This window comes from Macrobrachium nipponense, chromosome 40, assembly GCF_015104395.2.
Source record: "Macrobrachium nipponense isolate FS-2020 chromosome 40, ASM1510439v2, whole genome shotgun sequence".
NCBI lineage: Eukaryota > Metazoa > Arthropoda > Malacostraca > Decapoda > Palaemonidae > Macrobrachium > Macrobrachium nipponense.
Window position 1 is genome coordinate 2,514,504 of NC_061101.1, and position 12,478 is coordinate 2,526,981.

The 12,478-nt window shown below is 38.7% G+C and overlaps 2 protein-coding genes across 2 annotated transcripts in view; one reads left to right on the forward strand and one right to left on the reverse strand.

Annotated features, from left to right (window-relative positions):
- Positions 1–11,493, reverse strand: part of LOC135211863 (2-oxoisovalerate dehydrogenase subunit alpha, mitochondrial-like) — a 54,015-nt gene extending 42,522 nt beyond the window's left edge. Inside the window, exon 1 of the mRNA XM_064245079.1 lies at positions 11,393–11,493. The gene's annotated coding sequence lies outside the window, so the exon portion shown is untranslated. The remainder of the gene's footprint in view (positions 1–11,392) is intronic.
- Positions 473–8,648, forward strand: LOC135211862 (zinc finger protein 729-like). Its single transcript, XM_064245078.1, has 2 exons — positions 473–774; positions 2,873–8,648. Exon 2 carries the CDS (start codon positions 3,088–3,090, stop codon positions 8,512–8,514), a length of 5,427 nt encoding a protein of 1,808 aa, XP_064101148.1. The 5' UTR covers positions 473–774; positions 2,873–3,087; the 3' UTR covers positions 8,515–8,648.
- Positions 11,494–12,478: the final 985 nt, after the last annotated feature.

Consider the following 12,478-nt stretch of genomic DNA (forward strand, 5'->3'; position numbering starts at 1 on the left):
GTTCGATCTATGCTAGAAAATGAGTTACTCAGTTACTATCACAGAACAAAAATATACTGACTTATTTTCAGTGAAGGAGGCATTGCCCGAATTGCTCCCTCTCCTGAATTCGCCTGTCATGAATAATAATAATAATAATAATAATAATAATAATAATAATAATAATAATAATAATAATAATAATAATAATAATAATAATAATAATAAACTACAAGCAAACCATTCAATCAGATGATCCAAGAACTAAAACAAACAAAGATATGAAAACTCAAAAGACGTTTACGCAAAAACTAAAGATATACGTATTCAAGATCAATTAAGACGTAAAAAGAACATTATTAAAGGAAAAAAACTATTGCCCGAAACTAACAAAAAACTGCGGCCTTCTAGAAAGGCCAAAATGAGTTCTGACAGAGGGACCTCAAAACATAAACATAGCAGATGATGATGATGAAGGTGTTTTCAAAGCACAAATCCCAAAGAAAGGCCACAAATAAACTATAAATTACCGTAATCGGTAAAGGATAAATCTAATTATATGGAAAGGGTAAGGAACAAACTCAAATTGGTCTACCAATATGAGAAAGAAGGACGATCGTGCTGTCAAGTGACATTTGCCGCGAAATGGAAGAAGAAGAAGAAGAAGAGGCAGCACAGGAGGAAAAGATCTGTTGTTGTTGATATTCTTCAGCGACGAAGTAAATAGACACAAGAGGATATTTTTTCCTCCATTTTGCCAGCTTATCTTATCAAGATTCCTTCACAAATGACGAGGTAATTTACGAATTAGTCCGAGTTGATGAGTTTAGCCGACAGATAAAGAGACAATAGGGCCAGGCAGCCTCCTATACCTAGGTTCTGGAAACGATGCTTAAGAGACTACCTACGATAGGTTAGGCCTGGACTACTGTAAGCACGATCTAATAGAGCCAAGTTTGCTTAATGAATTGATTGTTTGAAGCCTATGACCCGTTTTTGTGGGTTGATTAATCACTGAGAAACCAGAATGGCTGAAAATACAAGGTGTCCATAAAGTCCCAGTACCGTTACAGTAAATAAATACTTGTAATGGTACTGGGACTTTATGGACACACTGTATTGACAGGCGAGGACACAACTGAAGCTTAGGTAAAATTGTAGATCAGTCGTCATGCAAGTGTTGTTTCGCTGCTCATGATGTTTTGTTGGGGGATTCCATGCAAGGGGGTGGGGTGGGCAAAGCCCCTCCCTAGTAGGATAGGTTAGGCTAGTATGCAACCCTGTTGAAATACCTCTATGACCTACGGTAAGTGATCGAGCGGCGACATACCTAGCGCCCAACTTCCCGAAAAAGTACTCGAGTTCGCTGCCATGAGTGTCAGCCAAGGGTTGTGGCCTATCCAGGCAACACACTGAGATCTCTACGCTCCTCTCGAAGTGTTTTTCCCTAAATCGCGAAATGATAGCATATTATTCAGGGGATTTTCGGGCAGTGGCCGCATTCTGAGAGAGGTGGCCGCTATGTTGCAGCTCAGTCATTTACCTTATTTTTCAGCAGGCCCCGACCACATGCAATTAGCATGAGAAACTCTTCTGCACTTTTAAAAAGGGTAATTGTATATATGCAAGTTATCTTATAAAAATGTTGAATTTCGTCTGCTTTACTGCACATACAATTGGAAACATGAAAGCTTATCACTTACCATGGTTAGCCTAGGGTAAGTCATTTATTTTAGCTTCTCTCTTGTCTTCACTACTGACAACTGAAGGCAAAATTAAGAATAGGCTCAGAATAGGTTATGATTTGTACCTCAAATGAGGTAGTCCTGGCCTACTGTATCTTGGTGATACAAGTAATTTTCATTAGATGTGTACATATCGAAGGCTGTGGATGAACTGTATCTCCAAAACAGTATAAAAATCATTAAGTTACGTATTTGAAAACTGTAGCATACAATTTGCATGAAGTAGCAAGAAACTGTCCTCTTAATGAATGACTCCTGCATAGCTTGTGACGTAAGCTTCATCATGACTGTTTCAGTCTATTTTTGAGGCAGGTCAGGTTTTGTGCTTTTCTCACCCTTTGTAAGAAGCCATTTAACAGTTGGCCAATAGTGGAATCCCAGTGGAAAATTCAGGAGGAAAACTTAGAATGAATGAACTAGGCTTACAGGATTGGTAGAAAAAGTAGAACTTAACACTATACAGGCAGTCCCCGGGTTACGACGGTCTCAGCTTACGACGTTCCGAGGTTACAACGCTTTTCAATTATATTCATCAGACATTATTTCCAGGGTTACGACGCCTACAACGCTCATCTGGCAGATGAAATATGACACCAAAAATGCAAAATAATCAATTTAAATTTTTTTTTGATGAAAAATGCCATAAGAATGCAGTTTACATAGTTTTCAATGCACCCAAAGCATTAAAAGTAAGGTTTTCTTAGGATTTTTGATGATGTTCCGGCTTACGACGCGTCTCAAGAACGGAACCCCTGTCGTAACCCGGGGACTGCCTGTATAAGATGTAGGAGAAATAGTGCACAGTATGCTACAGGGTTCACATTTACAGTGGTCTAATTAGTAAAACTTGCAAAATAAAATGTAAAGCACGAAGATATGGCAATGGCAGTAACAGGGACACTTTCTAACCTAACCTAGGGATGACTGGTGCGTTGTGAAGGTCCCCAACCTATTACAGCATTGCTTTTATTATGCATCAGATTTAACATATCTGAACAGGATTGATAGGCTTGACTAAAGCAGTGGTATGTATCTATGAAACAAATAATGAAAATGTCATCTTTTTAAAAATGGTTTGTCAGCTTTGGAGAAGTTTTATTATTAGGAATTTATATTCACTAAAACTGCTTTTTTAATTTTTATTCCAGATGTTTTCTCCTTCGTCAAGACTGTGTATGGTAGACAAGTTGATGGAATTGAAGAAATCACCAGGGATTGCTCTTTTGCAATGTAATAACTGGACATGAAGAGGTTGGAAGTGTGGTAAAGATACTGATACAGTGGACTTCTGTAAAATTTATTGTTGTCTAGACAGTCAGTCTCTGCAAATTTCTCATCAACGTAGCCTCACATACATAGAACAATGTCTAAGATAAATAGTAAGACCAGTGCAGTTCCTGCAAAGGATGTCAAAGTGCCAGAAATTGTTTCTGACCGAAAGGTTTTTCTTTGGAATGGTAAAGCAACTGATAATCAGAATCGAGAACACCCATGGTACCTTTTCCCCGAGAAGGACATAGATGATTTGAGTTTTGGTAGTGATTCTGATTCATTCAGTACATCAGAGGATGAAGGAAATGCAACTGGGGATAAAATTGGGGTCATAAAACAGGAAGATGGTCTTAGTGAAAGTCTTTCAGCTGCAGAGGGTGATAAAAAACCTCATAGTTGCACAGTGTGTGGGAAAGAGTATAAAAAGAAAGGTCACCTAGAACGTCACAGTTTGAGACATTCTGAAGGGAATAATAGTAGCATATCAAAACTTCATAAATGCCAGCATTGTGATTATCAGGCTTCCCGCATTGGAAATATTAAGAAGCATATGTTAATTCATTCGGGCGAACGTCCTTTTAATTGCCATCTTTGTGAAAAGTCCTTCAGACAAAAAGCTCATTTGAAAGATCACATGCGATCTCACTCGGGGGAGCGAGAATTTGAATGTGATGATTGTGGGGCCACCTTTGTACAGAAGTCATCTTTGAAATTACACGAGAAGAAACACACTGGTATACGGCCTTATTCTTGTCATATTTGTGAGCGTTCATTTTTTGAAAATCAGCATCTTACAAACCACATGAGAACACATACAGGGGAAAAGCCCTATCAGTGTGAAACTTGTGGGCAAACTTTTTCAACTTTTAGAACTCTCAAGACTCATCGGATGATTCACACAGGAGAGAGGCCTTACAAATGCGAGATATGTGGAGTGAGTTTTCGAGAGAAATCAACATTACAGAAACACAAAGGTGTCCATATTAACATTGGCCCATTCCCGTGTACTGAATGTGGGAAAGAGTTTTCACGGTTGGCTAGTTTATCATTACATAAGAAAATTCACCTTCCAGTTGGTGGTAATGTGCCGTTACAGTCTGGAACATCCAACCGTAACTATAACGTCAGACCCAAAACAGAGAGTTTTGATGAGAAAAATGAAAAAGCAGGAGGAGGAAAGGGAAATTCACATAGTAGTAAGCATAAAGCACAGACTGCACAGCCAAACAGTCCTTGCACAGTTGATTCTGTCGTGACTGCCACAACATCGTCTAAGCGTGCCGAAGCGAAGTCCACCAACAGAAATTTATTTTCAACTTTAGAATCTGAAGGGGAAATCAGAGTGAATGCAGATTTCCATAACTCAGCTTCAAGTAAAGTTGTTAAGAATACAATTGGTTCTGGAAGCTCCAAAAAAAGTGCAGTCTCAGAAAACATTCAGAAACCTTCAGAGAATGTTACACCATCACTGGGAAACATAGCTCATCCGGACCATGTTCGACAAGCTTTGGAATTTGGAACTGTTGTGAAGACTAAGGATGAGGATGGTAATGAACTTATTATTGTTTTACCTGCTATTCTGAGTAACCGGGACATCATCCTTACGTCCCCCAAAACTGAAACCGTCGTGCCTCTTAAAAACAGGCCGTCTTCACAGAAGCTGACAGAACAACTCCTCCCAAAAGCTGCTGGGAATGGGATCTCAGTGTCAACCAAAGCCATTCATAAATTCCCTAAAGATGAGGCAGAGAGTCAAGAAACCGATTGTGAGCTAGAGCTAGATGGAGCTGGACACTCCAGTGAACATTCTTCAGATGAAGGTAATTTAGACATTGAAATATTTACTTCCACTTCAGTTGATGAAGATCCACTTGCTGTCAAGGAAGGGGGTTTTGGGGGGAGAATAATACAGGAAGACATTCATTCAGAAAGCACTGGTCTTCTTCTTTGGGATGAAGATGTGGATCCTGATCCTGTCAGTGAAGTTACGTATGTGATAGAAGAGGGTCAGAATGATCCAGTTTCTATTTTTCAGTCAATGAATCATTCTGAAGGTGTGAAAGTAATTCCACTAAATCCAAAGGGGAAAAGTGTGAGAACGACTGGTAATGACAGTGACAACGTTGGGACCGAACTAATTCCGGGTGCCTCTCCAAGAAGGCGAAAAAGAGGTATTTCTCACGAAGAGAAAAGAAAGCTTCCTCGAAGACTGAAAGAAAGAAAAGAAAAATCCAAGCAAATTCGTGAATGTAAACAATGTGGAAAGATTTGCAAGAGTTCATCTAACCTCATTTCCCACATGCGCACTCACTCGGGCGAGAGACCGTATTACTGTGATGTTTGTGGTGTGGGTTTTAAGCAGATTGCTCACCTAAGGTCTCACGTAAGGATCCACACCGGGGAGAAGCCGTATGTTTGCAATCTCTGCGGTGCAGCATTTACCCAGTCATCTCGACTAAACTCTCACAAGAAGAGTCAACATATAGAAGGCAGAAAACCCAAGGAAAAAGCAGTCAGGGAATGCAAGATAAGAAATTTTTATTGTCCCATTTGTGAAAAGACATTTTTAGATGAGTGCTTCAAGAGAGAGCATATGGAGCAGCATCGGACATTAGCTGACACAGGCCTTATAAAGACTGATAAAAAAGTTGCAGAGTTCCAGTGCGATGTGTGTGGAATAGTATACAGTAATAAAGCTACATTCAACAAGCACAAATTGCAGCATTCAGATAACAAACTGATATGTGAAGTGTGCGGATGCTCATTTGGCAACATATCTGCCTTGCAAAGTCACAGCATGATTGTGCATCATGTAAAAGTAGAAACAGACAACACCCCTGGTATGTATATTAATGTTAAAATAGGAAAAGAGCAGGATTTTATAGTTGTCAACCCTTCAGTGAAGAGCATTTTGCATGGAAGCAATGCTAGCAATTCTGAAGGAGAGAGGGTGACAAAGTTTGATGATGATATGGAGGCGAACCCAAAAATACCAATTATTCAGTTAACAGAGACTTTGGACGGCCAAGTTGAGAGTAAAATCGTGGGTGATTCAGTAACGAGCAACGACGAATTCGACAATATGAAAGTGGTTCATGTCAACAAAGGAATAAAGGATGAACCGTTAACAGCAGTTGATTCTGATTCCTTTGATTTGACAAAAGTCAATGAGTATTTGGAAAAGTCTGGTGACTTAAAACTTCCTACCCCTAGTGATTACTTAACTGAAGAGAGCCTGCTCGAATTGAAAGCTTCTCCCAATAAGAAGCCTAGGTTGAAATTTGATTACATAAATTCTGAAGGGAAGAAAGTCTGGAAATGTACATTATGTCCCAAAGTATTCTATCAGTCTTCTAACCTTCATTGTCACATGAGGTTACACACTGGTGAGAAACCATACAAATGTAATGTGTGTCCTAAGGCCTTTAAGCAGATTACCCATCTTAAGGAACACATGCATAAGCATACAGGGATGAAGAGTTTTGGTTGCACAACGTGCGGAGCCCATTTTACGCAGAGAGGAGCTGTGAAACGACACATCAGTGTCATTCATGACGGGAAAGGAGACATTGAAAGGGTGAAAAGCTTTTCTGCGAGAAAGAAAAACTTGGGGAAGACTGCGTGTTTGTTTATTCGCACAAGGTCCACGAAGCTGAAAGAAGAAGTGCACCCCTCAACGCCAAAATCAGAAAAGTGTGACGTGTGTGGAAAGGAATATACCTTGAGTTACATGAAGAGCCACAAGAGGTGTCATACCGGTGAGAAACCATTCAAGTGCAAACACTGCAAAGTGTCTTTTAGACAGAAGTCTCATTTGAAGTCCCATCTTGTTTGCCACACAGGTAAAAGGCCTTTTGTGTGTAGTCTGTGTGGGACCTCATACATGCAGTTAGTGAGACTGAGAAAGCATAAAGAGTCTTGTAGTGGGAAGGGAGTCCTTTATTGTAAGAAGCAAACATCAAGAAAAATAGAAGGGAAAGAAAATGTTAAACGTGTCCATTTTGAGTTACAAAGTATTCACCAGGCTGATGCTGAGAATGAAAGTGGAACATCCAAAAGACCGTCTTCTGCAGAAGTTCCTCCACATGAAAATGAAGATACTACTTCCGTTTTGTTTAGCGACAGTGAACTTTCTTATGACAGTGATGCTATACCGTATGAAGATGAAAGTGATGGAGAAATTGTCATCTCTAGGAAACTTGGAAGGAAAGAAACACAAAAAACAGAAGAAGGAGAATTTCCATCAGTTGAGAGTGACAAAACTGACAAGATTTCAAAGAACTCCAAGGAGCATTGTGAGAACAATTGCGAAAATTCTGACTTGGGCATTGTGTGCAAACTTTGTGGCGCAAATTTCAGGAGGAAATCTGCATATAATTTTCATTATAAGATGAAACATGCAAGTGGTAATGAGGATATGAGTGAAGATGATGGTGACGATGAAACTAGGTCCATTTTTCGTAAGGACGTAGGGGCTCAAAGCCTTTCAAAATCAGTTTCTAGTGTGAATAAATTTATGATGAGTGTAATTGACATAACAGGGTTTAAAAAAGGAAAAGTTCCCAGGGAATTTAAAAATAAGAGAAATAGGAGCCAACAAAAAGAGCACCTTACATTAAATAAAAAAAGTGTGAAAGTGGGCCGTGTCCAAAAAGGAAAAAATTTAGACAGTCATAGCCCTAATGTGTTGGAAGCACTAGGCTCCAAAAGCAATGGTAAATCAAAGTTTTTGTGTGCTGTTTGCAATCTGTCCTTTGGGGAGTCGTCATTATTAAAGTCACACATCAATTGTGAGCATTCGGTTGCAAGCAAAGGGGATGCATTTGAAGGAGCAACCGGAGGGCGACATAAGCAAGATAGTGGTTCTCCAGCCAAAGTGAACTTTCTTGGTGCTTTGGAACTCTCAGATAATTGTGAAAATATGTCATATCAGAGGAATCCTATCACTTCAGCTACCAGTGCTTCAAGTCTAACTGGGGAAGAAAGGGAACCTCCTTATATTTGTGATGACTGTGGAAAAGCATTTACTCGTTCGTCAAAACTGAAACACCACGTTTCAATGTGGTGCAAAGGTCAAAATTCAAAGTCTTCAACGCGTCAAAATTCAAAGTCTTCAACGCAAGTTCCTGTGACATCAAAACCGACCGGAAAACATAAAACTTTAAGTAAGCCGAGGGTTTTGGGACAAAACGAGAAAGAAAAGAATGAAGCAAACAGTGCCGAAAATAATGATAATTCTGTGAAAAGTGATGATGTGCCTGACCCACTGAATTTTGTTGAAACTGTGATATGTAATAGTAGTATAAGCGAGGTACAAAAACAACAAAAAGACAATGCTGACCAGATTGTTGATTTAGAAAACCCATCTGTGGTTGACTGTGGGAAATTAGGAATTTCTTGTACAGATCAAGTGACTGAAGGTTTCAGGTGCAGCAAATGTAAATCAATATTTAAATACAAATTGAACTTGGTAGCTCACCTAAAGAGACACAAAAGTGAGAATCTTTCCTCTTGTTGAGGCTGCTTGTAGATACTTTCATGTTTATTCCTTAAAACTTTTGTTCATAACTATGGATAATACTGTATTTGTTCTTGTAAAATATCCTTTGTAAATACTTTTCTGCAATTGCCTTTAAATATATTTATTATTTAGACTTTGAAATTTGGAACACTACTTTTTCCTTACAACCCATCGCTTATATTTGTTTGCATCTGTGGTCTTCAAAAGTCCCTATTACCTTTAGTCTTTTGCCTAACTGACAGACTGTAATAAGACTGAGAGAGAGATATGATGCATGTGCTACCTGAACCCACACATAATGCCAAATGGCATCACACAGAACATATAAGATTCTCTTTATGAATTGTGAAAGTATAGGAAGGAATAAAGAAGAGATGCTGCGTTGGGGTCTTCACCACAAAGTCAAGTGCAACTGACAACTCCACTAGTGCCTGTCGTCTGCGCTGTGTAACTCCTAGAGATTGTAAATCTTGCTGATCCATCTTGAAGATGGAAATACCAGCAGTGAGGTTTCTTGCAATGTTTCCTGTAGAGGCTTGGTATGACTAGGACTAGGGAAAGATCTCCATGAGGAGGTTTTGGATACTGTTGGAACCTCTTAAAATTGCAGGTTCTTCCACCATTGAGGAAATGAAAGAAAATTGCCATGAATAGCAGAATTGACAATATTTTATACACAAAAATGAAACACTTGAATAACTAAAGACTACTATAGAAAAGCTAAGTATAACCATTCATGGTTATTGGCACCATGCATATAGTGGTCCAGAGGCAGACATTGGCAGTGGCAGAGTACTAGCCAAGTACAGTAATCACACTCGTCTCATTCAGAGAAAATAGTGACAAAGGCTGGAAACAAATGATTGTGACTGTAAATAATGATTGGGATGATGTTGGATAATGGTGATCCTGCAGTTGGGAAACAATCTGGGGAACTATAGACTCATGAAAATTAGTTTCGGTGATTATTGGCTACCTGCTGGTCAAGTGATGTGGGGATTGTACTATTACCAACATCCTGTCTGTCAGACAAAACAATGGAGAATGGGATTTCAAAGACCACAAATGTGGATATATACATATATGCATGATACAAATGAGATGAAACCTATAATAGTCTTTAGAATGTTGTAAAGTACTCTTTAATTGGGTGATCATATCAGTCACAGAAGGTACCGAATTCAGAAATGGGATGCCCCACTGTGATACTGTATGTATAAATTGTAAAAGTCAGTAATATTTCCTAAATTACTGTATATAAGGTACTGTAAATTTCGTTACTCAATTTGCCAGATGTATAGTTAAGCTGAAGCACAGAAATCCATACTACTGTTAAGGAGTAGTGTTGTAAATATTGTAGTGTATATTTGTTGAAGATACTTTTAAGTTCAAAAGAAAATTTGTTGTTCTTTTCCATTTTTGAAAGCTGTTTAATGCCCTTTTGGAGAGCAATTGCCTACTCAGCCTGTTGTATTATAAAACCCTAAATAAATTATCGACTGCAATAGTCACTAGCCCGCATAAATGGGGAGAATTGAAAAGATAAAGCACCTAAGCAAGACCAATTATCTCCCCAAACAAAATGGTATCTCTATCCAGCAACCTTTAAATTGTCCAGGGGTGTGACTGTGGAGAGTCAAGGAGAAAATAAAAACTCTGAGTAGAGTAGTCTCGGTTAACATGCACATAAATGCTGGCACAATGGCAGCAGAAGGTAAGGAGTTGGTGGAGAGGCTGGAAAATTTAGGAGTTAACATTCTGTGCACAGGGTAGGAGCAAAAACAGTTGATGGTGACAAAAATATAAGTTCTGGCAGAGTCAAGACAACACATAATGGAGCTGGCATACCAACCAAAGATGAAACTGCATAAGATATTTAATCATTTAGTAGTGGATCGATGAATAGAATATAATTTATTACAGACTATTTGTATTATTTGTGAGTATTTAACATATTGAAATAAACATTACAATATCGATATCAAAACTTTATATTAAGAGGCACTTCTAGTTACTGTCTGTAGTCTAATTCCTATGACAACATATAAACTGCCTCAAAAGGTAAGGCTAAGATGATAACTTAAAACATACAATAGCAGAAATTTCTCACAAGAATCAGTTGTTCACAGTCAGAATAATAGGTAAGTATATCTTAGTTTAACCAGACCACTGAGCCGATTAACAGCTCTCCTAGGGCTGGCCTGAAGGATTAGATTGTTATTTACGTTGCTAGGAACCAATTGGTTACCTAGCAATGGGATCTACAGCTTCTTGTGGGATCTGAACCACATTATATTGAGAAATGAATTTCTATCACCAGAAATAAATTCCTCTGATTCTGCGTTGGCCGAGCTGAGAATCGAACTTCGGACCACCGGACTGGTAGCCGAGCGCGAAAACCACTCATCCAACAAGGAACTGTTCACAGTCAGAACAACAGGGTTCACAACTGCCTATTCAAAATAATAATAATATTATTCACTCTTCTTGGAGGCAGATCACACTGTCTTTTCTAGGGAACAGCATCCCTTTTAATGTCCCTATGATGCTCAATGTCTCTAGAGACGTCATTTGTTTCACCCCAAAGCCTGTCATATTATGATTATGTCACATGACATTTAGAAAAACATCAAATACCCTAACCTACTCCCTAAATGCCTGATTAGAACTCAAACTTATTTTTAAGTATCCTTACACGAAAAAAATATAGTATAGTACCTAGTAGGCCCTAGTAGGTAGCTACCTATACCTAGCTAGCTAGCTAAGCACTCAGATTACTATCTTTCGTATTATTTTAGGTATATTAAACTGCCTGATTTTTCAGTCTTGACGAAATACACAAACATTTAATGTGAAAGTCAATCACTATACTCACAATGACACCTGGGACTTTAGCTGCACGAGGTCATCAAACTCAGTCGAAAGGTTACTACCTACTACAGTCTGTGTCCTGTCAACCTAATTCGTAAAAGGTGTCAGTGATGTCAATGAATGAGGCAGCAGCAGTAGTAGTAATAGTAGGGAGCATCCTTTACAACGGCTCTTGCACACCACCACCACTAGTTCCCAAGATACACGTTTCCCTCTTGGCTAATGTAAAAGGAGTTTCCATTTTCCTTTTAGATATCTCATTGTTATTCTGGTGCATTTTTTTTCAAAGATTCCTCCTTGCTTAGACTGAAGGGCGCCACCTATCTAAAAAATATAGGAAGGCAAAAATGCAGTTTCATTCGACTGATCTGAGGAAACGATCTCTCTTTTAGGTTTGAGTAGAATCAAATGAAGTGCTATGAATCAGAATGTATACTTTTCGTTTCCCAAAACCTTATCAGAATTAGATTGTGAGTTTATATAATTTATATTCCAACGTTCTTAACTTGTCAAACTCAACCACAAAACTTTCAGACAAAGTACATAGGCTACATAATATTAATTTTACTTCTGTGTTCAATGCACTGTCTGTAGAAGTTACCATGTCAGTAACACGCAAACGTAGTTTCTCTGACCGAGTAATATTGACCAAAAAATTAGTATATCTTTTTAGTGTAGCTTGCTGAAAAGTGTAAAATCACGAGACGTTTATTTTCGCATTAAATTAGCCGCGTCACAGTGATGATAATGAATCACGATAAATAATGGAAAGTCAGCATTAATTCATTTAAATTACCAGTGGAGGATGAGTTCGACTAGTTACTCATATTATGAAGATGGAAGATGAGTCCCAACAGGCGTTAGCTCAAGAATGAGTCGTTGTAGAACGTATATATACCTTTTGAGATGGACTGAACCACTGCCTTTAGTCTTAGCGACGTGGCACATAGATTGATCGATGAAATTAGGCTATAAGGCCAAGCACTGGGACATTTCCAGCCAGTCATCGCTTCAAGACAGTGTTAATAAGGCTTACAGTGCATCACGCGAGGTGCACTGACGGTACTGGACCCCTCTCTGGGATGTAGTA

Bases quoted from the DNA above. Each gene is read 5' to 3' on its own strand.
- LOC135211862 (XM_064245078.1), top strand. From the start codon at position 3,088: ATGTCTAAGATAAATAGTAAGACCAGTGCAGTTCCTGCAAAGGATGTC.